We start from the raw sequence: 27,885 nt of genomic DNA on the forward strand, positions 1-27,885 counted from the left end.
AGTCTTCGGTACGAACTCAAAGCGCCAAGTCGAAGCTCAGCTCAGCTCAAGTCGCGGCAGTTTTTGCGTGTCGCGTAACGTTCAACAGAAACCACACACACACACACAGGCACAACAAAAATAGACGAAGCCGAAGACATACGAATCGTCGTCGTCGTCAAGTTGCTGACCAAACTGTGCGTGAAATTTGGTAAACAGCAAAGGCAAAAAGCAAAAACAAAACGAACCGAACCGAATACAAGAAAAACAAAAACAGAAACCGAAACTCGTACGGTTACATTCCACATGCCGACAACGAAACTCAAGACCATTTTAATGTGATTTGTTGTTATTTTCGTTTAATTTTTTTTTTAATTTTTGTTGTTGTTTTCGTACGCGTCGCGTGTTTTAAAAATCAAACACAAAAATTGCTTGTATTTATTTTTTTTTTCCTTTTTTTATTGCATTTATCAAACGTTTTTATTTATTAGTTTTCAATATCAAGCTGAAGACGCATCGCCAAAAACTCGCTTAGTGTTTAAATTATTTGTTGAATTTTGATTTTGATTTTGTTTACATTATTTAGGTTGTTTTTTCTCTAAATTTATTAATAGCTATTGTGCGAATGAGATAAAGAGAGAGAGCACTATATAAAAAAACATCTAAACTAGGAATTAAACTTGATCTTCTTTTGCCGCACGCGTCTCTATCAAGGGTAAGTCTCTCCACAACAAATACGTACTTAAATGTGTGTTATATTATTTTAATTGACTGCCAAGAAATCGGGCCAGTAAGACAACCCTCCGCACTCCCCTCCCCCTTCCTCGTCAACTCAACTCTTTCCTAGCCTCCGCCCTTGCGCACTTACAGTCAATGTCAATGGGGGGGTTTTGACTTTCAAAAGCCAGTACAATAACTCAATGGAAACAATCGGCATTCAATCAAATCGTATCGATAGACACCTGTCGGCGCCCAGCCAAGCATAACCTATCGATAGGTTCGATAACAATGGCCATCCTATCCAGCTGCATTTCGAAATGCGAAGAGCCCAAGCAAAAGAAAACGAACAATATGTCGCATAACCATTTGACCCCAACTTCGTAATCATCTTCGTCCCTCATTCCGCATTCCCTTCGCCACGCCCCTTTGATGCTTACGCAGTCATCATTTCGGGCAGCAGCAGCAGAATGAAGCGAGACAACAACAACAACAACAACAATAACGACGACGACATGCTGCGTTGTCTCGCTCGTGCCAAATCGCTGGAATTATCATCAATCTTAAGTTAAACAATCCAACAATACCTGTATGCAAATGAATGTGGCATAAAAGCAGCCACTTTGTCTTGGGCAGTTCTTGTTTTAATGTCGTCTCAAAGTCAAGACAACTCAGTTCACCTCAACTCAAGTTAGCGCGACTAAGAGATACCTAAACGATTAAAAACGATTAAAAAAAAACAACAAACTTCCTGAACTTTTAAATGCCAACAATATTGCAAGAACACTTTAATTTGCTTTGCTTTAACTTAAGTTGTCTTTAAATCATTTGTGAAATTTGTGAGTTCAAATCACATTTAGTGCATGTTTATTTTTAAGATTCAGTATTTTTCCTAGCTTTCTTTATGTATTTCAACTAATAGAATAATACTTCTGATGATGATGTTTATATTCCAGTTATACAATATTGATTATTGTTTAAACTTTAAACTTGAAACAAAACATGACTAAGAGAACTCAACTTTTTTATTATAATAAAAAAAATGCTAAAGTTCAATAAGTTCTTATGCTTTAAATTCCAAAGATTAAAGAATGAAGCTTATTGATTTTTTTATGGATGTTTTAGTGTATAATTTGTCAACTTTCAAATAAGAGTTAAAGTTAAAGTTAAAGATTGCAACACTTTGATTGTTTGTATGGAAATTGTAATGTATTATTTAAAAAAAAAAAAATGTTTTAAATAGATTACTTGCTAAAGTATGAATAAGTTCTGAAGCTTAAATTCCAAAGATTAAAGAATGAAGCTTATTGATTTTTTTATGGATGTTTTAGTGTATGTCAACTTTCAAATAAGAGTTTAAGCTTAAATTCCAGAGATTACATTTTTTTTTGAATATTTTAATGTATTATTTTCGTTGTAGTAACGTTTTTAAAACGATTACTTACTAATTTTCGAAATAAGTTTTGATGCTTAAATTCTAGAGATTAACGATTCGAGCTCTTTGATTTTATGGAAATTGTAATATATTTTTTTCTTTGCAAAAAAGTTTTAAAACGATTACTTACTAAAGTTCGAAATAAGTTTTGATGCTTAAACTCCAGACATTAAAGAATGCAGTTCTGTAATGTATTATTTTTGAACTTATTTATTATAAAAAAAAATCATTTGGCTAAATTCCAGAGATTAAAGAAAGGAACTCTATGGAAATTGTAATGTAATAAAGTTTTAAAGAGATCACTTTACTTTGGTAAATGCTAAGCAGAACATTGACATTTAAATTACAACATAAATTGTGTAAGTTTATTACCCAATTAATTGATACCCTATATGGCAAGCAGCGACGTCAAGGGTATAAGATGGTATATGGTTGAGATGAACAAATGAGTTGTTGAAAAGGTCAGCGAGAAAAATCAAAGCACTTGACCAACATTTAGTGAATAATCTCCTGTGCTGTGATGCGCTGTCTGCATTCAGCTGTCACTCGATCAACTCGATTCAACTGGTCTTTAGCTGTAAATGTTGTTGTTGATCTTAAGTATGCTGAACTTTGATCTCTATTATTGCAGTATTTCACAGCTACAGTTAAGCATTGTTTTCCACATGCCTCCCAATTTTTGTGTATGCTTTTTTTTGGAGTCTGAGCTGAACATCTCTTAGAAATGCCATACAAAAAAAAAAACATCACGCACGACAACGACGACGACACAAATAAAAAGTGTGAAATGAGGAAAAAAGAAAAGAAAACTGAAATTAAGGTAAAGAAAAACAATAAACAAACAGTTGAGGTCATTGCTCAAAACATGCGAGATGCGAAGCTGAGCTCTACAAATAGACAACTTGAAGCTTGTCTTCGCATAACTTTAACTCCAACTACAAGTTTATCTTAATTTTTGTATCTCTGTATCTGCCGCTGTGTATCTGTATCTGTATCTGCTGTTTACTGTCTGCTGTGTCCGCAGATTTGTCTGCGTTTTCGTATTTGCATCTGTGCGTTTTTAGCTACACGAAATTCTACAATCAACATGCGTGTCTCAACTTAATTCTGGCGAATTGACAGCTTCATTTGTTGTTTGTAATTTTCTTTTTTTTTTACTTTTCACTGCTGTCATTTTGAATGCTGACTTTGAGCAGTGGGCTGGAGGGCGATGGCTTGACCCACAACTGTGACCACCCAGTGGGCTGAGTCCATTCGAAGAGAGCTGAACTGAAGACACATCAAGAATTTCGCTTACAGAGTTTGAAAAGCTTAGCTTAAAAACTGTATTATATGTAAAACAAAAGTGTTAGAAGAGTAATATATTGTATTAAAATAATATAATAGATTGCTTGAAATATCAAATTAGAAACCAATCTATATAACGAAACTAGAGAATGCTTAAGAAGTTTGGAACCTTAGCATTATGTTATGTAACGTAACTTAACAGAAAACTTAACTTTAACTGTAACTTTAGCAGAATTTGTATAAAATTTTCTGAGATTTTTAAATTTAATTAAAAAGTTATCGCAAAATTATCGCAAAAAAATGAAGTTATTATACCCGCTACCCATAGCGTAAAAGTAGTAAGCTAGAGTGTCGAATTTACAAACAATAATAATATAGTTTTTATGAATCCTGAAAATTTGGTAGCGATCGAATAAAAATTGTAGAAATTATATAAGAAACACTTTTGTATGGGGCAAAACTACAACTTACTGGCTGACAATCTGGTATATTTTGCACTCTATGGTATATTCTGACTATATACTATGAATATACATATATACATATACATATATATATATACATATACTATATCAATATACCAAATATAGCCTTTAGTATATTTTTTAAAGTATTTCTGTGGTATGTTCATTTGGCACAGTTTAAAATATTTTGGTATATTTTTAATATTTTTTCGGTATATTAATTTGGTATATTTTAGAATTAATAGCTAATTGTTCCGCTTTTATTAAAAAAAAAATGGCGCATATCTCACAGTCGAGCACACTCAGCTGTAGTTTTCTTATTTGCTTTTGTTATAAACTCTTGTTTTTTTTACTTTTTATAGTTTGAAATATTTATGCTTTGCTTTACATAATTGTATAAGTATATTTTAATATTGCATAATTTAAGCTACTTAACTTTGTGGGCACATTATTAATCATTTTATTGTCAGCTCTCTGCTTTGTGCTTTTTAATTGTTAAATATTTGCATAAAATATGCTGAAGATTTCATATGAAGTGCAATATTCAGTACCAAATAGCTTTCTAGGGTAACTAACAAGTGTGGCATGCTCGACGAATGCATTCTAAGTTGTTTGCTGTAAGTACTGATAAGTATTCGACAATTGGTTTTGTGGTGAAAGCGAAGCTTTAATTATAACTTTGGTCGGTTTGCTTGGCTGACTCACATGCTGCACTTGCTGCAACTCGCTGTTGCAAGTTGTTGTTGCACGTTGCACGTAGTTGTTGCTGTTGCTGGAGCGGATCTGGCTATTAGGCATATTGCAAATCATCCTATTCCCAAGCTGCACGTAGTACTACGCTCCAAATGCCAAGTGACTAACTAAAAAAGTTCAAACGCAACGCACAGATACAAAAATCAAAACAAAAACAAAAGCGAAGAGTGAACAAACAGAAAAAAAAAGTGAAATTTTCAAATCGAACAACGTCTTTGACGTTGTCCATAATTGGCAGCAAAGCAAAGCAGCTCCAAGTAGGACGCTTGGGTGGATGCCCCCAAGCTGCAAGCAGGTCTCCCCCTATCCCCTCCCCTCCTCTCTGCCCCTTCCCGCTGCTGCAGTTTGCCCCCCGCGCGCTCTTGAGGTTTCAATTTCAACTGCGGCCCGGAATTGAAATTGGCATTCGCATTTTTATTTATAGACTCTTTGCAATCCATAAACGAAAACATTTTTGTTTTCTATCGAATTGAAATGGAAATCGAATTGCCAACGCACAAAACACATAAAAACAAACAATTAATTAATCAATATATATATATGTACATATATAAATGGATGGAGGCAAGAAAATAAAAGTAAAACAAATGCAGCACAAAAAAGTGATTAAAATTCCTGAAGCGTACGCGTAAAGACTGCGACTTTGCCAGTTAATAACACTAACAAAAATAACAACAACAACAACAAAAATAGCAATAACAATGCCAGCGGTTACAACCAAAAAAAAAAAAAAAAGCTAAACAACAAATTTTTATTGTTCATAAATATTTGCAATGCTTTTGAAAATGTTTTTTTTTTTTTGTTGTTTTCAATTTTAATTTCTTCCATTTTTTTAATTTAATTTTTTGCACGCATGCGCAACGAAGTGAGGTTGAAACTGAGGGGGGAGACGAAGTGAGTGAGTGACTAAATTGATGACTTCCAGTTAAAGTCACCTCAAAACTCTTAACACACTGCCATGAAAATGCCAATCGCAAAAAAAAAAACCATTTAAAAACTCATAAATCTTTGGCATTACTTGGAGCTAACATTCATTTTTTTTTATGATTATTTTTAACAATTCAATCTAGTAGCTGGTAGTAAAATTTAGTATTTACTGTCAGGGCCTTCGATTCAATAATCTTTTTGGCAACAAACTTAAATTTAATGAATGTAGTGTTTGAGCAAACTCAGTGGCAAATAATGAAATTCTATTTTAAAGCTAACAACACAATCATAATTTTATGGGAGTGCCGTGAAGTGTTGAACAATTTATCTTAAACTTTGGAAAAGAAACAAAAAAAAATGATTGCATACTAAGAACTTGGATAAAGTTAAAGCAAAGTCTTAAAGAATTTATCTTAAAGTTTGCAAACTTAAAAAGAAAAGTGAAAATATTGCATACTTAGAATAGTTAAGCAGGCATTTGGATAAAGTTAAAGTAAAGTGTTAAAGAAGTTATCTTAAGCTTGAAAAAAAAATTTTTTCATACTAAGAATAGTTAAAGAACTTATCGTAAACTTGAACAAAATGAAAAAATATTGCATAGTAAGAAGAGTTAAGAAGGCATTTGGATAAAGTGTTAAAGAATTTTTCCTAAATTAAAATAAAAGATTGCATACTAAGAATAGTTAATAAAGTTAAATCAAAGTGTTAAAAAACTTATCCTAAACTCGAAAAAAATGAAAAAAGATTGCATAGTAAGAATAGTTAAGAAGGCATTTGGATAAAGTGTTAAAGAAATTATCCTAAACTTGAAAAAGAGATGAAAAAAGATTGCACATTATTTGAAAAAAGTTAAAGCAAATTGTCAAAAAAGTTATTCTAAACTTTGGAAACTTTGAAAAAAGATTGCATACTAAGAATAGTTAGGCAGGCATTTGGATAAAGCGCAAATTTAACTAAGATTCTCTCTTTTTTTTTCTTTACTCTAACAAAACATGACCCATTTATTGCGCAGCACAGAAAAAAACAGAAGAGAGAGGGCGAAATGTGGGTGATTTGCGTTAGTGGAACGTGACTTTTAGTGACATTTCTAAGCAATTGGCGTTGCTGATTGGATGGCAAATCGCATCCATATGAAGCATATCGCACTTACTTACACTACATATACATACTATATGCAAACTCAGGAACGAGATACAAACTACTCCCCAAAAAGTGAATGCAAACTCTGCACCTGCTGCAATTGAAGTTGGCAGCTGATTTGAACTCGTTGTTGTTAAATGCAATTGACGATTTAGTAACACAAAACAAAAAATAAAACGAAACTCAGACAAAACAATGGTAAAGTCTAGCTAGAAGACGATGTCGTAGAAGCAGCACAAATAGAAGGTAAATAAAAAATAAAAATGATGAAAAAAAAAACAATTCCACTTGAAAGTGGCACAAAGCAATTTTAAAGCTGAATGGAGCGTTAAGTTTTTCAACTGCAATTGCAGTTTGGCTTTTCAACGAAAACACAATACAAACACACACACAAATAAAACAAAAGAATTCAGCAAAATGAAAAATGAGAATGAAAATGTACGAAATATGAAAAAGGCGAATGCAAACTGCAGACTGTAATTAAAATTGGCAAACACTTCCCCAGTGCAACATAACGGAAGCGAGTAATTTCGTGACTAGAACCTAAAAAGAAATGTTAATAGTCGAAATGATATGCGAGTTCATTCAGCTCAAATAAAAGACAAAAATATGTCTGTTGTGTTTTAAACTTGTTGCCAAAGTTATAGCGTATCTAAAAGTCGAAGCAAGAACACAGCACATACAATTATCGGAATCCAAATCCGACAATTAAGAACTGAGTTTCCGTTCCGCAAAAGACAAAAAAAAACAGAAAAACAAAACATGACTGTGCGTGTCGCTGCAAGTATAGACGTGTTTCTGCACATATACAATATAGATAGCGACCACACACACACACAAACACAAACACAGAGAGCAAGCTTGTCGCGTCGATAGTTTGCATAATTGATCAAACTATATCGTGAAAATGATCATCATAAAAGCACGCCGCATCGTCATGGAATGAGGGCTATTCATTAACATGAGAAAGCGCTCAAGGGGGGTGAGCACAAAATGCGGTAATATCTGGTAAATAGGCGATTAAGCGCCCAGCGTTCATCGTCCAGCCAAAAATGATCAAATTTACAAAACCGAAACAGTTAAGATAACAACACATCAACAGCATTCAAGAGTTGGCCAATAAAACGGCTCTAAATCAAATGCTTTAGTCAAGAGGTTGCGATGACATTACACAGCGAGAAAAAATAGTTTAGTTTGTAATAAATAACTACATTTTAATATTATTACTACTTCTGTATTCCTCTTTCCATTCTTCCTTATATACCCTTTCCTATTCCTATTCCCGTTCCCGTTCCTATTCCTATTCCTATTCCTATTCCTATTCCTATTCCTATTCCTATTCCTATTCCTATTCCTATTCCTATTCCTATTCCTATTCCTATTCCTATTCCTATTCCTATTCCTATTCCTATTCCTATTCCTATTCCTATTCCTATTCCTATTCCTATTCCTATTCCTATTCCTATTCCTATTCCTATTCCTATTCCTATTCCTATTCCTATTCCTATTCCTATTCCTATTCCTATTCCTATTCCTATTCCTATTCCTATTCCTATTCCTATTCCTATTCCTATTCCTATTCCTATTCCTATTCCTATCCTTATTCCTAGTTTGTAATAAATAACTACATTTTAATATTATTACTACTTCTGTATTCCTCTTTCCATTCTTCCTTATATACCCTTTCCTATTCCTATTCCTATTCCAATTCCTATTCCAATTCCTATTCCTATTCCTATTCCTATTCCTATTCCTATTCCTATTCCTATTCCTATTCCTATTCCTATTCCTATTCCTATTCCTATTCCTATTCCTATTCCTATTCCTATTCCTATTCCTATTCCTATTCCTATTCCTATTCCTATTCCTATTCCTATTCCTATTCCTATTCCTATTCCTATTCCTATTCCTATTCCTATCCTTATTCCTATTCCTATTCCTATTCTTATTCCTAGTTTGTAATAAATAACTACATTTTAATATTATTACTACTTCTGTATTCCTCTTTCCATTCTTCCTTATATACCCTTTCCTATTCCTATTCCTATTCCAATTCCTATTCCTATTCCAATTCCTATTCCTATTCCTATTCCTATTCCTATTCCTATTCCTATTCCTATTCCTATTCCTATTCCTATTCCTATTCCTATTCCTATTCCTATTCCTATTCCTATTCCTATTCCTATTCCTATTCCTATTCCTATTCCTATTCCTATTCCTATTCCTATTCCTATTCCTATTCCTATTCCTATTCCTATTCCTATTCCTATTCCTATTCCTATTCCTATTCCTATTCCTATTCCTATTCCATTCCTTATCCTATTCCTATATTCCTATTCTTATCTTTTCCCATTTTTCTGTCTGTACATTAAAAACAAAAAAGCTATCAAAGCGACACTAGAGAGCGACTCGAATGCCACATAAAGAAGACAACTTAATTTTGAAGTGTTGAAAAGAAATGCGGAGCGCGAGTCGGGGAGCGTGTGAAAATGCTCGGTTTAGTGTTGTGTAGGGTAAATCGCATATACAAGTATGAAGTCAGTCGTACTTCACCACTAAGTATTACCTCATAAAATTCCATATGCGATAATGATAATGCGATGCACTGTGACGAGACATGCGATTTGTGTGAAAAATGCTGCGAAGAGAGCTCATGAAGTTATAGCATAGCTTAAGCTGATTAACTGACGGAATTCACATATGTATATGTATATATAGTATTATGTATGTTTGTACACTCAAGTGCGAGCTCTCACAGTTAATGCCTCAGTCCATTAATGACATCTTTACTCAATCGCTTCATTAAGCATTTCAAGACACACACTTTGTTTTGTTTTGTTCTCTTTTTCTTTTTATATACATTCAGTTTTTTATGCTTTCTTCGCTTTAAATCAATCTACATTTTTATTGCCATTGTGCTGACATTTATGGCTTTTGCCACTTTACATAGTTTTTGTTCTTTTATTCGCTTCGAATTGTGAACATTTTTAGTCAACCCTCAAATTTGCATAATATAGATTAAAAATAAAAAATAAATGATTTTCGTAAGCATGTAAACATCAAATTTGAACTCTTTGCATAAATTTATACTTTATCTCAGCTGCAATCTTATAATCTTGTCAATCAACTGACCCACAAATAGATTACATTTGTCACACATAACCTCACTTTTTGTCTCTTCAAAATTACACTAAAAAAGTTTACAATTACATTATAAAAACTAACATTTGCAATAAGTTGGTCACTCGTTAGTCACTTTGTGCACTTGCAATTATAAGCAACAATTATATTTACTTTTTTTTTGTTGACACTCCCTTTTATTCACATACATAACCTCACATTCTCCAAGTGTTGCCTATAAAAACCCAACACTTTGACGTATAATGAAATGCATTTTGCATTTTACCAACTATCTATCAATTAACTGGCAATTTAAATGGTATTTTCGACCAAGTCGCTTTATTTAGTACGAAGTGCCGAACATAACCTCACATTTAAAAGACCTTAGCATTATAATTAAGGCGTTTACCAAGCAGTCGCTCGGATAGCTTCATAATTAATTGCTGGCAAACAAAACAATATAATGAACGACTGACTTAAGTCATTCTAAATGGAACTCAAGAGATAGACGAGTCTACATGAGTGTAAATCTCAATTCGCTTGCCTCTAATTTTGCCATCTTCTCGCTGTCATGTGGCTGGTGTCATCTTGAAGCTGTAATTTGTCATCAGTCTTTGAGATGAGGGGGATGTTGTTGGAAGTGTGCCGTCATCTCGAGAGCGTCGTCAACGCCCTCGCTTAGCTCACCTCGTCGCGACGATGATCTAATCTCAAGACTTTGTGTTGACAAAGGAAAGCATTGCAAATGTTTTCATTTTATTATCAACTATATTTCACTCTCCCCCTCGTTTTTTTTTTTCTTTGTTTTTCGCAATTTTACACCGCATTTCACAGCGGTTGAACTTGAAAATGCGGTAGTCAAGGGACAAGGACAGCATTAGGGTCGACTTTTTGGGTGGCGGTGCATAAAAACACACAACTCTATGCAAGGCGGGTCTTATTACCCCCCTCCCTCCATCTCCATCTCTTTCCCTTTCAATCTTCTCCTCTTTCTCTCACTTTCGTCTCAAAACATCATCAACAGCAAAGAAGACAATGCGAAGACAGCGAAGACAACGCGAGTTGATGTTGCGGGTAAACGCTTTCAAGAGTTCAGCGAACTTCAGTGAAAATTGCTGAGTGTTTATTGTCGTTGTTATTGTTATTGTTGCTTAAATTGTTGTTGTCGAGTCAAACAAGCAGACTGACTATAAGGAGAGTAGACAGACAGACACAGCGAAACGGCGGCGTCATTGTGATCATTATTGATACCTTGAAACGCCCGTTGAAATGTAAAAATATCTCGTCAAATATTTACAAGTATCTTTGAGATCTAAAACTTTATCTATATCTACATAATACATTGACTGCTATCATCAAAATGAAGTTGTCATTATGTCATTATAAAATCAATCGAATGAAATCGAATGCAATTGCATCAAGTTCGGTTCGCTGAGTTGAGCTGGTCACGTTTATTAATGAACGCCAGGGACGAATGTAAAGTATAAACTATATGTACTATATATATTTAGTATATACCAGCTGAACCCTGAGACGACGTTGCAGCAACGCATTTCAAACAGTTCAAAGAGAAACACGTTAGAAAACTACAGTCGAGTGTGCTCGACTATGAGATACTCGCACTTTAGTCTGTATAAAATGAATAAAATATACCAAAATAATATAGCGAAAAAATACTAAAATATACCGAAAACAAAATTATTCATCTGTCTCATAATGATTGCATGCAAAACAGTGCGGTGTTGTGCTTAAAATATACTGAAATTATATACCGAAAAAATACTAAAATATACTGAAGACAAAATTATAGCTGTGCGGTGTTGTGCTTAAAATATACCAAAATTATATACCGAAAAATACTAAAATATACCGAAAACAAAATTATAGCTCTGTCTCATAATAATTACATACAAAATATACGTAATTATATACCGAAAAAATACTAAAATATACCGAATACACTATACTTGTCCTGCTCTATCTTTTATAGAGATACCCTTCTTTCCTTTGGGTAGCGGGTATAAAAACAAAAGTTTCGTAAACGTAACCAAACCCGAAACTTAATAAATCTATTGAAATTCATAACAAGTTTACACCTACACAGCGGGACAGCGATAGAGAGAGAGAGAGAGTGAGTGAGATGGCAAGCTAGTCGAAAGATATCTGCATATTTTCACCTTTGTTTGTCTGGAGAGAGATCCGCGTATTTAGGCCAAACTCAAAGGTGGGCCCAGGAATGATGACTGACTGAGAGACGAAGGTGTAGTAGGCAGACGAAAAGTTGAGTTGAGTCGCGTCTCTGTCCAGCGAAATTAGCGCTCTCGTAGGTTACAAACGTCGCGTTTCCCCCTCCTTTGCAATGCGTGTCTAAAATGTGTTAAACCGAAAGAAATCGCCAAGCCGAACGGGCCGAAAACAAACCAAACAAACATCAAAATACCAAAAGGTAGAAAAACAAAAAAACAAATACAAACTGAAATCGCTGAGTTATGCGAGTGTCCATATAAGCGAGAGACTCGTACTACTTATAGACATGCTCGGCATATGTAAATCCGTTGAGTGCCAAACTGCTGGCGACCCATTGGCACCTGTTGCCATACCTTGGTTAAAAATACCCTGCAATCGCCAAGTCTGTCCATATAAGGTATATGCTTGAGTTAGGAGCAGCTCTGGAAACTGATAAACTGGGAAATTTGCCAAATTTGGCTTGTAGGTTAATTTGAAATTTACATAATTGCCAAATAATTTAAATATAGCTAAGACAGTTTGTAAACATATTCAAGAAAAAATTCAAGTCATGCTAATAATAATTCTATTTGCTAATCCAAGCGACATTCTAGACATTCTAGAAGGTATAGGAATACAAATAAGAAATAAAAAAGAAATGACAAGGGAAAATGAATACAAATAAGAAATTAAAAAGAAACGGCCAGGGAAGCTATAATTATAATAATAACAAGAATAATAAGAATAATAAGAACTAAAAGTTATAATGTGAAACTTTAATGAAATTATGCAAAAACAAAGGAACACAAATAAGAAATAAGGAAGAAACGGCGAAGCACATATTATAATGATAATTGCAAGAATAATATGAATTACAAATTATAATATGATATTATAATTATAATAATTAAAAGAATAATAAGAAATAAAAGTTATAATGTGAAAGTAATAACTGAAAATGATTAAGAACACTGCAAAAAAGTTTTAAAAGTTTTTCAAATTTGTTTTAAATAAGATCCAAATATTATGTTTACTATGGTGAAGATAATCCCGACAATATTGACAATGAAAAACTATCTCAAGATAACAGCGTAGTTATTATTTCTACACAAAATAGAAAATCAGGAATAAATATGCAATAGCTGGATAATTTCGAAATTACTTGAATTACAAAAAAAAGTTGATTTTTATAATCTCCAGAATCCTAAAAAAGCTCAAAAATGATTCATTTTTCTTGGAATATCAAAGTTTTTAAAAAAAAATATTGAACAATTGAACAAAAAACAAATTGAATTGATATTAAAAACAATATACTTTTTTAATGTATCTTTTATTATATAGGGTATCTTAGAGTCGAGTACAATACGCTGGCTACGTTCTTGTCTGCAATTGTTATTTTGAAGTATGTTGTTGCTTTCAGCTTTCGAGGTGCAAATTAATTGGGCTACTCGAGTTTCGTATTTCATTTCGTTGCGTTTCGTTTCGTTTACCACGATCATAATAAAGTTTTTTTTTATTTTGTTTTCTTGTATCTTTTCTTTGCATCGATTCTTTAATTATGGCAATTAGCCAATTTCGTGCGCGGCAAAACGCCAAAACCAAAACGAAGCCAGGCCACAAAAAAAAAAACAAAGCAAAACAAAAACCAAACAAAATAAAAGTCCAAAGAAAAGAAATAATTGCAATTGCAATTGCGGTCTGAATTTTGCGGCATTAGAGTTTTTCAATTTTGCGCATTTGCTTTGCGCACTTAATAAACAATTTTCACTATTTTTACACCATCAATTTCCATCAAGCATTCCATCGCAATACCAAACCAATTACAATTGAAAATCGAAATATATATATCGGAAGATATTTTACCCAATTATACAAGTCTCAACTAATCAAAAAGAAATGCCTTTCGGCCATAGACGCGTAACACTTGCGATTTTTCAGGAAACAAACTTCAGAGAGTTTACTTTATAATCCAGTTGAAAGTTAAAGCAAAGAGCGAACTATCTTTAAACACAGTCCGAATGCCAAAGAAAGGAGAATTAGACAAGAAACTAAACTGATGTACAAAAAAATGTTAATCACAATAAGTGTAACTTCAAATGTTAACTTAATTAGAAAGGTCGCAATTAAAACCACAATTGAAGCATGTTTTTTGAATGTGCAGCTAATGAAAGTAATTAGGGAAATTATTGTGGTGCTAAACATGAATTTTAAGGAGTGAAATTTAGTATTTCATTCAAGAGTAAAGTCAACAAAAATTAACTAAACTAATCGCTATGAAATTTGTAATGAGAAATTTCTACTACTAATAAAAAATATATATCAAATGCAAACTAATAAATAAATATTGAATAAAATTGATACAATTTAACGTTGCAAAATTTGAAAAATTTGTATAAAATCAATGAAAGTATGTTATTTATTACTCGACAGAATATATAAAAGTTTAATAGGAATTATTTGAATTGTAAATTAATAATTGAAAATATAAAAAAATGAGATATTTGTCAAAAAAGTAATGAAAAAAAGTGTGTATAAAAAATATATATAAAATGTAAACTAATAATTACAAATACAAAAAATTATATAAATTATATAAAACCAAAAAAATTAATAAGAATTTTCTACTACTATATGTTTAAAAGACATATAAGAAATGCAATTTATAATTACAAATAGAATGAAATTATTCAAAAATTGTAGTTAGAGAAATTCTTAATACTCGATTGAGTATACTACATATTTAGATATAAAAGATTATTAAGATTTATAAGAATTGCAAATTATTCAATATTATATATTAGAAACATTGAACAAATTTGTTTATAAAAAGCAAATATCAGAGTGCTTATTATTTCTACAAAATCAATAAAATCAGGAATAAATGCGCAATATTTAGTTAGTTTAATTACAGATTTACTCAATTGATTTACGAATCTTAAATCTCGTTTTATAAGTATTATAATGTAAGAATTAAAAAAGGAAGAAATATTAACTGAAAGTTAGAAAAGAGTTTCTAGTATTTATAGTTTCAATATTTAAGATGAAAGACATCATTTTCCAATTTTTGTACATCTATATCTCAATGTTATATATTTCTATGTATTCATTGATATATTTTTATATATATTTGCAATAATAAAATGCATCAATTCAGTTAGTTTTAAAGTCAATCTCTACTACTTTTTGCTATCTCTCTCATCCTAAGGGAAGAATTATTGCTCACTCTCTTTCTCTTTCTCTAGCTCTCGATCTCTCCTCTCTCTTTAATTGCAGCTTTACCTCAACGCTGACTCATTGGGGGCGTGGGGAGGGGCAGAGTCAACTTGTAACTTGATATCTCTAATCATTTAAACAAACGATTTTAAATTTTTGTTAAGTTTTGTTTTAGAGTTTTTGGCTGTTTGTATCTTAAAATGTAGTGTCAAAATCGTGTCTTACTCACATGTTTGAACAGAGTCGTGTCTCCGCTGCTGTTGTTGTTGTTGTCGTTGTTGTTTGCATTACGACGATGGCTTCATGGCAGCCATGTTGTGCAGGGTGTGTTAGCAACACACACACACACACACATAGACACTTGCACATACTCACACACACACATCGCACATACCTTTAAAATATGTTAATTGCGACATTTGCCGATTTGTTGCGGCGATTTCAGCAGCAGCAATTGTTGTTGTTGTCGTCGTTCGTTGTTGTTGTTGTTGTTGTTAACATTCAACCCAAATATGTCAGCCTTGTCTCGCCGCATACTCAACTGGCATCCATAATGCACATCCATATTAATCCCAATGGCAAAAGATGCTTATTATTAAGCATTATTAATCATACGTACATATGAATATTGCGTATACGCAGTGGGTTGCAAGCAAGCAGCATCATCATCAAGCTTTGCTTGCTTTTGCTTTTGCCAGACAGCGTGAGTTTAATTAACATTATTTGCCTGGCATTATTATGATTTCATTGATGATAGATTAAAGTCTCATTTATGGCCGAAGAGTGCGCAAGAAAGTTGTTGCTCAAGTGCTTTCCAAGTGATTGTCAAGTGCATGACAGAGATGACAGAGTTTGAGCTGAGCAGCTGTAAATTGAATGAAGATGAAGAGAAAAACGTTTATTAATAAAATATATATTTCGCTGAGATACAAATGGATTCAAATGTTGACTAACTAAAATGATTCACAAAGATACTTTGTTTATCTTTGTTTTTTTTTTTGGGCTGACATAGATAACATTTATTCATGCCAAGTATGCGGCCGAAAAGATACATCTCGAGACGCTGACAGATACATTTTTGTGTGTTTGCTTTTTAATGAGCCGCACTTTGTGTGCAGAAAATTAGCTGCGACAGCGACAGCGGCTCACTAAAAGCCAAACTTGAACTCGAAAGAGAGTCAAGACTCTTTGTGCTACTCTAATTGCCAACAACTATTTGTATCTGTATCTACGAAATGTACATATATGTATCTATATGTGTCTACGTCTAAACTTGAGTTCTATGCAAACGTTGCTAATTTTGTGGCTGACTTTGACTTGATGATGTCAAAAAATGTGAGCTAAGCTCACAGCTTACTTATTTTATGAATGTATCTGCGGCTGCTGCTGTAATTGTATCTTGCTATCTGTACCTGAGTTTGGTTTTGTTTGCCTTTGGCCAACTTCTCTCTCTCTCTCTCTCTCTCTCTCTTTTCTACTCTATTTCTTCTGCTCTACCTTTTTTTCCCTCCTCACTCTCTCGCTTAACTCTATTCCTTGCCTTAAGCTGAACTGTAGTCGAAAACATTTCAATTAGCGTTGATTTTTTTTTCGGGCCTCGCGATTAGCATAAAAGGAAATAAACAGTAGAGCAATTGTTTGAGTTATGTGTGAATGCATTCACATAAATCTTGATGAATATGTATGAGTATAACGAATAACGAATACTTGAACATGAATTGGCAAGCAAACAAATCTGCGCCTCAACAAACAATGAAGCGTCACACAAAACAGGTGGCCAAAGCTAAAACTAAACTCAATGTTATAGTTGAGTATGAATTGTTTTAAGAGAGGGGGGAGAGAGAGAAGAGAGAGAGAGAGAGAGAGAGAGAGGGAGACAGAGTATAGTTTACATAGTCATTAAATTTAAAGTTAAAGTCCCCAAAACTTTGCTTATAGAACTGTCCAATAAAAGAGACTTTGTGAAGCATAAAATATATTTTTACAAAGTGATTTCAAATAATGATGAGTTTTTGTATTTTCACATAAATTATTTTGTATATTTGAAAAGAATTAAATATAAAATTTTAGGAAATTTAATTGAATTGTTATATATATTACAAAATAGAGTTAGTTTAGAGTTTTAAGCTTTGTAGAAAGTCATCACTTTAAGCTCATAATTGCAGACAACTATCTTTGTATCTTTATCTGCAGCTATTATTTGTAGCTGTATCTGAACTGGCTTCTTAATCACTCACAATCAGCAATAAACAATTAAAATCAGATTGCAATTGGCTCATTACTGACACAGTCTCGCTGCCACTTGTGGCAAGTTCAACGCATTGAAAATGACCAATTAACTTGGTCAACTGTTGTTAACTCAAATCGTGAAGATTTTCTTGTCGTGTGTTGTGCAGCAACTGTTAGAACTGCTTGACATAAGCAGCCAAGTGACAGGCAACATACAAAGTGCAACATGCAACATGCGAACGTGATGCAACACGACGCATTCGATTATGCAACACATCAACATCAAGACAGCTAAGCACATTATGTTAATGGTCAATCTGCAAAGCAAGCATTCCAAATTGGCCACAGAACTGGGTCAACGCTGTGGCAGTTGCAGTTGCAGTTGCAGCCAAGTGCCGCTAACTGGTTGCCACTCAACTGGCTGCACTTGCTGCTGCTGTGGCTGTTGCTGCTGACAGACACGATGTTGCCCAAAATTCAACTGCAGCAACTGCTTCAAAAAATAAAAAGCTCAATGAACTTTAAGCGCAATTTAATAGCGCACAACTTGATTGAGATAAGTTACAGATATATATATATATATAAGATACAGTAACTACTTATATTATACTATTATATATACTATATATACCATACTATACAATTAGTATATATAATATAATAACCTTATCTTTGCTATAAAAAGTTATTCAGTGATTACCAAATCAAAAATATACAATTCAGATAAAAATATATTAGTCAGAAAAATAGATTGGAGGAAACTAGATAGTACAAAAATTAGTGAAATAAGCATTTATATTTTTACATTCTAATCGATTTTTGGTACCTACATCCATAGTCTTTATAATTATTGAAAAATTGTCGAAGTTATCAAAGAAATACTTTTGTATTGGCAAATTCGTCAGATTTGGCGACAATCTAGTATATTTTTAATTCTATGGTATATTTTGAATGTAGTACAATATCAATATACAATATATATGGTATAATTTTAGTATTTTTGTGGTATATTATTCGGTATATTTTAAGAATAATACCGAACTATGTATTTTGCTTTTATTCAAAATATGTCGCGGGTACTTTTTTACTTGTTTTACTTTCTAGTTTCATTCAATCTATTTTTGTTACTCTTCTATTTGTATCTGAACTATCACTGAATAATTTTTCATAGAAAAGTTATAGTTACTATATATATAATATATATACAAATTATTTGCCCATATCTAGTTGAATATACTTAAATAGTTTTTACTTTCTGGTTTCATCTAATCCGTTTTTTCTTTCTTTTCTATTTGTATCTCTTTCATAAATTTTGAATTGTGCTTCACTCATTGATATTTTTCATAGCCAAATTCCATAACTATTTTGTAGTCACTTAATTAGCCCTCATCTAATAAAGTAAATCACTCTTTTCAAAAGTAGAGCAATCAATCATTTTAAGTGCTTTTTAAAGATGCAACTGTCAATGCAGTTAAACTAATTTTTGAACCTGCCACTTTAAACATAAATTGTTTTACATTTAAAACACGCATCGCAAATAATAACAGTGCTTAAATTTTAAATAGATTTAAATGTGGAATTTTTAGGATATTAGTTTAACATAAATTTAGTCATTGAATATTTGATAATTAAATACTTTTTAGTATGAATTTTTTTATTTTTTCTACAGCCTCTAGTAACATAAATTATTTTGCATATTTAAAGTGAGTTAAATATAGAATTTAATAATATTAATACTTTTTAAGTATGAATTTTCCTGTTTTTTAAAAAGAGTTAAATATGAAATTTAAGTATATTAGTTAAATGTAAATTGAACCATTGAAAGACGTGTTTATTTCACTTTATCTACAGCATAAATCTTTCTACTGGTTAAGTTTACTTTTTTTTTTTTAAGTTGCGATGCAATTTTGACATGACAAAACGCAATTATAATCTTGTGATATCTAATTGTAACTTGAGCAGTTTGTAACTGCACGAAAAGTATCTCGTTGAGAGAGAGAGGGAGAGAGGGAGAAAGAGATACAAATGTATCTAATGTACATTTTCACTTTAATTATGAGTTGCAGTTACGACGACAGCAACGCATCAAGTTACAGCGACTGCGACTGCGATGCGTTTGCTTTTAACTACGTATGAAATATGTATTATATTTAGTTAGTTCGTCTGTTGCTTGGCTTAATTATTTCGCTTTTTTTACAATTTACGAGGCAGTAAGCTCGACCCTCTCAGTCTCTCAGTCCTCTGCTTGTCAGTCTATCTTTCTATCCCTCTACCTATCTATCTCTCTATCTATCTGTCTGTCTGTCTGTCTGTTGGTTTGGTCATAGCAAGCTTCGCTCTTCCCTTTGCCAGAAATCGAAAAGCGACTTCACTTTTCCAAGCGGCAGACCATATACATACATAGACTACAACTTGGCTGGCTCTTTGTGGCGTCTCTCTTCACGTGGCCAGCAATGCGTGTCCAGCCCCCCATTTCGTGCATTTGGCAATAAATTATGTCTACGTGCTTCACAAGTTTTCACTGCACGCGCCAAAGCAGAAGCTCGTCCTCTCTCCCTCTTTCTTTGTCTGTCTCTTTCTTGATCTAGCTACTAACTCGTCAGTAAAAGTTGTTGTGGGCGAATGCCCAACCCAAAAAATCAACAAAAAACAAAAGAAAAATGCCATCCAGAAGATCGACAACAGCCGCATATCTCGGTGCATCCATCTTTACATCATTCATGCCCCCAAAATGCGGCAAGTTGCAACTCCATAATGTTGCAAATGTTTCGAGTATGTTCCGGTGTTTTTTTATTTTTAATGAATTTCACTGCAAATGAAACGCATGGCAAACGACGACGACGACGACGTCTTCGAGTTGTCGACATGCGGAAATGGCTTTGCCATATGCGATGTGCCACGCCCACTCGCAGTAACACTCCCACTCCCACTCCCACTTGCACTCCCCCACCCCCTCGTGACCAAAGCGTTACATCCGCCAGCGGCAACCGTTACGCAATTAAACGTCGCTAATATGCGTCGTCAAGCGGCAACATTCACGCACTTTCTTCCGCAATCAAAATGCACAAAATATTATCGAATTCTACAAGATACAATACTTAAAACCCTAGCGAAGTGGTGACAAATTAAAGATATAATATAAAATAATATTAAATTATATATAAAAGAATATTTAATTATATTACTTTATATTACATATTTAGTGAAATATTCAACTATATTAATATTGATTATATTTCACAATATCATTTTTGATTATATGTTTCATTTGTCGTCATTTCTCTAATTTTGATTTCAGTTACAAACTTAAAGGTAGCATTAAGTTCTACTTAATTAGCATTAAGTTCTACTTTTAGGTTTGTAACTGAAATGAAAATTTGTGAAATGATGACAAATGAAATATATGATATAATACAAATTATAAAGTTAAATATTATTTTATATTATATATTTCAAATGGTGACAAATGAAAGATATAATATAATACTACAGTTGCTGATTGTGAATGATAACAATTGAAAGATATAATAATAAATGATATTGTGAAATATTATCAATATAGTTGAATATTATTTTACATTAAATCTTCAATTTGTCATAATTTCTCTAAATATTTATTCGGAATTCTTTTCAATACACAACTACAAACTTTAAAGTATCACTAAGTTCATTCGCTAAAGAAGTTTCTCATTTGAAATGTTACCACATTAAGGAATAAATAAATTTTATGTGATTATGTATTGTATCATTTTAATGGAATGCTTATTATCAGAACTATTCGTTATAGTTTTATTATAGGAACCACAAAAAGAGATTAACTAAAATCTTTATGATGCTTTAAAATTTCACAACTGATTTCTTACCACTTTTAATGACACTTTAAAAATCGAAATTTGTTAATGTTAAAAAGTTTCCTTCGCAAAAAAAGTTTCCCAGTTTAATTTGTATTACTTTAAGGATTGTGTATACAATTTTATAGAATTATATATTAGTTATTATTATTTTTATCGAACAACTATCCGTTTGTGTTTTTGGAATAGTTATTAAAAAAAATCATTCGTTATATTTTTTTTTGGAATAGTTATTATAAGATCCATTCCACAAAAATATATTAACTAAAAAACTTGCTGCTATTTTTAATTTCACAGCTGATTTATTTCAAATTTAAATGACATGAAAATCTTTTCTGCTTAACAAAAGTGAAAAAGCTATGAAGTCAACTTGATGTCATCAATCTATTACTCATAACTGAAATGTAATCAAGCTATTTATGGCATTTCTGCGACCTTAAATAAGCTAAATTCCAGCACAAATGAATGCATTAAGTCAATTCAACAGCTACTTTAGGCATTTTTATTGCCTTAAACTTGCCTTTTGCTAATGCAGATGAAGTTCACTTTTTGATAGGCTCTATAAACTCGAATTTAAGCAGCTAATGAAATCTGAATTATTAAAAAATATACATAAAATTGCCATATACAAAAGCAACTAGCAATTGATTTTTATAGTGTGCGGGAGAATTTCTTTGAATTTAAATTTTAAGTAGCATCTAAAAGTGCATATATAGTATGTTATATTCCTCGCATTACTTTTTTTTTAAATTATTATTGAGGGCTTAAAAATTATAAAGAGAGTCGGACAGGCGTATTAAATTTATAAGTCAGCAGTTGAAAATTATCGCCTTGATGATAGTCCTTTAATAATTTATTATTAGTTTGCCAAATGAGGTTTTTGTAAATAGTTATTCCCAAAGAAATCTCTATACTTATTATATTATATGTTAGATGCGATACTAGTTTCAAAATTACGCTTGTTATTGGATTTTTCCTATTTTGGGGAGAAATGTTGCATGCAACATAAAGAGTGCTGTTGAAAAAGAAGGAGAACTCCAGCTCTTAAGGTCTCTGCGATCGAGGTGTTCATACGGACGGACAGACAGACAGACAGACAGACAGATGTGGCTATAGAGTCTCAGCTGTTGAAGCTGATAAAGCTACTTTATAGGGAGATGCTTCTTTCTGCCTGTTGCATACATTTTCTGCAGGCACAAATTTATATTACCCTTCTACCCTATCTATAAGTTGAGGGTATAAATATGTTCTCAAGCTCTTTTACGAATCAATGACTAATGGAAAATGTTTACCTTTTCATTGCAGCGATGCCATAATGGAGCCAATGACCATGCTGGTGTTGGCCTTCCAGCTGCTGGCGCTCTTCTCGATCGCCGGCGCGCTGTTGATCTATCTGATATGCAAGGTGCGCGAGGAGAGTCAGGCGTGCAACGCGGAGCAGCCCGTCAGCCGTGTGGTGCTGGTGACCAGCGCTGACACCGCACTCGGTCTGCAGCTGTGCACGTATCTGGCGAACAAGGGATGCCGAGTGTTTGCTGGAATGAAGGAGGCAAAGGACTCGCTGCCAGCGAAACTGCTCTGTGGCTGGATGAAGATACGCGAGTACAGTGAGGAGCCCATAAGTGGCACAATCATTCCGATGCGACTGGACGTGACACGCGAGGATGTGCTGCGTGAGGCAACGATTGCCATGGGCGCCCATTTGAATGCCAACGAACGTGGCATTGCGGCGGTGATCAATACGAGCGGCAGCGTTTATCGTGGACGTGTCGAGTCGCAGGATGTGCAGCAATGGGAGCACATGCTGAAGACCAACATCCTCGGCACGTTGCGTGTGGCCAAGGCATTTGTCGGCTTCCTGCGTCCGACGCGTGGTCGTCTACTTTATTTGGGCGGCAGCACAGCGGGCGCCAGCATGGGTGGCGATGGTCTGGTGGCGTTCAATGCATCGCGTGTAGCCGTCGAGAAGTGTGCCGATGAGCTGCGCAAGGAACTGCAGCCGTATGGCGTCAATATTGTGGCACTCGACACTTGCGGCATGACCGTTGAGTCGCTGTACAAGGCGCCCGTGGCGCAGAGTGAGTAGAGAACAACTTTTGCAATTTCAATCCTCATTCTCATTCCTATATTTTACAGCCATCTCGCAGGTGCCCGGCGCTCCGACACAGTATACGGCGGATGTTTTAAGTGCCAGCGCCCTGCAGGTCATTGAGCGGGCGCTGTGGGATTATACGCCGCAGCAGCGCTACACGTTGCTCTCCCACAACAAGTATCAATTCACGTTGCCATGCCGCTCATCCTTGCGTCTACATCGTCCCAGCAGCGAGTCGCCGGTCGCCGCCACGCAGTCCGTCTAAACACAGCAAGCAAAGAGAAAAGCACATTTTTTTGGGAAGAGAATTCGCAATCGAAGCCGAAACTGAAACCGCAACTGAAACCGAAACCGAAACCGGAAATTACGATTGCAGCAGCTAAACAACTTTCTTTCTTTCTGTACATATGTTAAACGCGTTTCAATTGTGCAACTGCAACACTGCAACACAGCAAACTCTGCATCTTTCGTCCTTCGTCTAAAGCATCCTTGTCTGTATCCTTATGTATCTGCAGCTTCGATCTTCTACGGATTTTTTTGTTTGCTGATTATTATTAATATTATTACGATGATTTTTATACGTGTTTTTTTTTGTGCATATTTTTTTTTTTTTGAAGGCTACAATATTTTTATTTGTAGTCCTGCTGCCGGTGTTCGGTAAATTTCGGCAACCATTGCGTATACATAATGTTACGATTTATACACAATAAATATTATACAAACATATCAATATATAAATACATATATAGTTATATGTATCTTCCATGTATGTATACAAAAAAATTAGTAACGTTTATTGTCATTTTGTTTGTGATGCTTTTCTTGATTGTTTTGGGATTGGGATTGCGATTGCGATTGATTTGTCGCAATCTATTCGTATTTTGAGATGAAATCGTAGCGCAGCACGGAGGCGCTGTAAACGTCACCCGAACGCGCCTGCGTCTTGTCCGCTGTGCGTCCAGGCAAATGGATGAGCACATCGGCACCCACAATGCTCTGTAGTCGACTGCTGATCTGTTGTTGATGGTAAGAGAAATGCGATTAGCGAGGGAGTGAAAAGTAGGAAGCTGTCCTCTCTAGGCTCCAGACTTACCTGATCCCCATTGACGCTGGCATGCAGCTGGCCCTTAATGCTGCTCACTGCAGCACGCACGTATTCCGGACGACCATCCAAGTCGATGGCATCGTTCAGCAGCTGCAAAGGAGTGCAAAAAAAAAAGAGGATTAGTAAAGAGATTTACTTTTATAATACATAATGGAATGGAAAGCAAACGAGTAAGAAAACTTACACGCAAACAATGCGGTATTAATTTGAAAATATACCGAATTAATATACCGATAATATACTAAACTATAAATATAATACTGTATTTGGTATATTGATATAGTGCGTCTTACTAAATATGTCGCAAAAATGATACAAAAAAACCAAATGCAAATTTTAGTATATTGATATAGTACTACACTGAAAATTTATCATAGACTGCAAAATATACAAGACTATCAGCCAAATTAACCAAGTCTTCTACTCTTTGGGTATCGGATATATGCACAAAAGAGTTTACTAAAGAAAGAGATTTACTTCAAAGCTACATAATAAACTATCTGCTCTTGTCTTGTGCATGCAAATCGACATAAATACCTATTTTACAAAGCAACTGAACTATTAATAAAAAAAGCTAAAGTTTAACTACTAATTTGCTGCCTGTCAAACATTAAATCATTGACAAAGCAAAACTGAATCGTTGACTTGCTAACTAAATTCCAACATCCAAAAACTAGCTCATTTAATTAAATCAAAATTGACTATAAACTAAATTCACTGCGCTTTTAAATGTTCCAGTTTATGCCAAGCATTTAAAGCATTTAAAGAATAGTCTTATCTACATTTATCTAGCCATAAATCAATTTTACGTATGTTTTTGGCCAACATTTCTGCATTAGCATAGTGAACGTAATCTTAAAGTTAACTAGTTAACTTATAAACACTTGTGAAAGTCATATTTGTTTATGTGCTAGCCCGATAAGAGCCAAACACTTCAAGTTGCTGCATGATTTTGACGAAAGCCTTTAAGACGTTCTCGCGCTTATCGGAAGCAACTTAAGAAAAGAGATAACGACGCAGCGCAATAGCGTCATAGAATCGAGTGTGCGGGGGGAATGCGCATAGGAAATTGATTGATTGGTTTTTGGCTTTCTCAATTGTCTGCGATATGTGGTCGAGTGCTTTCTACACACACTTCGCGTCTAATCTACGCTCAGCTCAGAATATGCTGGCAAAAAGGTCGCGCGATAACGACGCCGACAACTGCAATTTCACAACATATTTTTGTATTAATAATTAAAACGTGTGTGTTTCATACCGTCACATTGATCACGGGCAGGGAGCATTTGGCACGCGGCCAGCCGGCGGCCCAGCGTATCGCTGGCAATGCAAACAGATGGAATGTGACAAAGGCGGAGACGGGATTGCCGGGCAGGCCAAAGAAATACTTGCAATCCTTGCTCGCAAATGTCATCGGTTTGCTAGAGAGAAAGAACACATTTCAAATTCAATGCTTTTTGCTGCTGCTTCTTAAAGCTTACCCGGGCTTCATGTTGACGCGTCCGAAATGCAACTTAAAGTTAAGCGCCTGCAATGCGGGCTTAATAAAATCCTTGTCGCCCATGGAGACGCCACCGCTGCAAATGATAAAGTCCGCAGTCTTAAACAGTTCCGACAACGTCTGCTCAATATTGTCCAAACTAAAAGAGAGCATAAGTTTAGTTGACAAATTCCCTTTGGTAATACTCGTCTTTGACTTACTCGTCGCTCAGCACACGATGCTGTAGACAATCGAAGCCAAAGTAGGCCAACAGCTCCTCCAGCATTGTGGTATTCGAATCATAGATTTTGCCATCAGCTGCCGGCTGATTGGGTGCCAGCAGTTCGCTGCCCGTTGAGATTATGGTCACGGTGGGCTTGCGCTGACTCAACTGGCTGCCAACGGAGGCCAGCAGCGAATTGCTGACAACGGGTGAAGCATCGTAGGCAGGGAACACACGCTCACCCCTGGCCAGATCATGACCGACAGGGCGCACATCCTGCCCAGCCTTGGGCTCGACGAGAATGTCCACCAGACTCTCGTCGCCATATTTGTCACGCTGCAGCAGCTTGGTGTCCTCCACCTGCACTACACAATCCGCATGCAAAGGCAACGGTGCACCCGTATTGATCTTAAAGCACTCATCTTCCTGCAGGTGATGTTCAACGATCTGCAGCGAAATATTGTTTTAAAAACATATGAAGCTGATGAAGTCAATCATTAAGCTTACCTTATCGCCAGCTGCAATGCAGCCCAGCACGCGTTTGGTGCCCGAGAAGCCTGTCGACTTCATGGCATAGCCATCCTTGATCGAGGCACGAAACGGCGGAATATTCACCGGTGACACCAGCGCTTCCAATTGCTGCACATCCTTGTAGTTGAGGCGCTGCACAATGCTCAGTATGGTGTCAAGTGCCTGTTGCACTGGCAACATGGGATACGGTGAATTGCGATCCGTATCGTTGCCAGCGCCAGTTTTATGCGGACAAACATGTCGATGATGCTGACGCTGTTCCGGTTGATTAGTTTGCTGCAGTGCAGCATGCGTGCGCTGCACTAGACGCAGATTGTTGCGCATAAGATGGACGGCATGCGGCAACAGATCACGAACCACATCAAAACATTCGATGACAGCCTTCTCGCTGCCCGGGAAATTCAATATCAACGTGTTGCCGGCAATGCCGCAAATGCCACGCGATAATGCCGCAAATTTCGTCTTTTGCAGCGATGCCATTGCAATGGCCAGCGTCAGTTGATTGCATTCGCGGTCGATCAACGGTCTAGTTGCCTCCGGCGTGACGTCACGTGGCGCAAAACCGGTGCCGCCGGTGGTCAGAATGATGTGGACATCGCCACGATCAATCCACTTGCGCAGCTCGCGTTGTATCAGATCGCGTTCATCGGGCAGCACGCTGGCAATAACATCGGCATTGTCGAAGGATTCACCAATCAGCGTCACCAGCCGTGGTCCGCTGCGATCCTTTGCAGGCTCCTCATAACAGCTGTCACTAACTGCTCCCAAAAAAAAAACAAAAAAAAAAAGTTTGTAGATCGTTCTCATAGAATTGAAGTTTTGAGAAGTTCTACTTACTTGTTAATACAGCAAATGTGATGGCATCCATGGCGACATTTATGTAAGCTCTGTTGCGCAGTTGCTCACTACTTGCTGCTACCAATTAAATTAAATTGTGTTTAATAAAGCGTTTAGCACTCAAAACGAAACACGCACCAAAAAAACTTTTCGATTGCTTCGACCGTTTTTGTAAGCCACAACGCGTTTTGGGCATTTTTAGTGCATTTCACTCTTTACTTCTGATTCCAGGCGCGTGTACACACTGGCAAGGCAACATTTCAAAAAATTGCCAAT

The 27,885-nt window shown here is 35.0% G+C and overlaps 2 protein-coding genes across 2 annotated transcripts; one reads left to right on the top strand and one right to left on the bottom strand.

Annotated features, from left to right (window-relative positions):
• LOC117568318 (uncharacterized oxidoreductase SAR2567) lies at positions 1–24,129 on the top strand. Its single transcript, XM_034248895.2, has 4 exons — positions 1–176; positions 594–694; positions 22,647–23,419; positions 23,478–24,129. The coding sequence occupies exons 3-4, from the start codon at positions 22,657–22,659 to the stop codon at positions 23,696–23,698; spliced, it is 984 nt and encodes a 327-aa protein (XP_034104786.1). The 5' UTR covers positions 1–176; positions 594–694; positions 22,647–22,656; the 3' UTR covers positions 23,699–24,129.
• LOC117568317 (molybdenum cofactor synthesis protein cinnamon) lies at positions 23,740–27,770 on the bottom strand. Its single transcript, XM_034248882.2, has 7 exons — positions 27,610–27,770; positions 26,749–27,530; positions 26,240–26,688; positions 26,020–26,178; positions 25,797–25,959; positions 24,527–24,628; positions 23,740–24,447 (listed from the first exon to the last, which is right to left on the bottom strand). The coding sequence occupies exons 1-7, from the start codon at positions 27,638–27,640 to the stop codon at positions 24,304–24,306; spliced, it is 1,830 nt and encodes a 609-aa protein (XP_034104773.1). The 5' UTR covers positions 27,641–27,770; the 3' UTR covers positions 23,740–24,303.
• Positions 27,771–27,885: the final 115 nt, after the last annotated feature.

Source organism: Drosophila albomicans, chromosome X (genome assembly GCF_009650485.2).
Source record: "Drosophila albomicans strain 15112-1751.03 chromosome X, ASM965048v2, whole genome shotgun sequence".
In the NCBI taxonomy this organism is placed as follows: domain Eukaryota; kingdom Metazoa; phylum Arthropoda; class Insecta; order Diptera; family Drosophilidae; genus Drosophila; species Drosophila albomicans.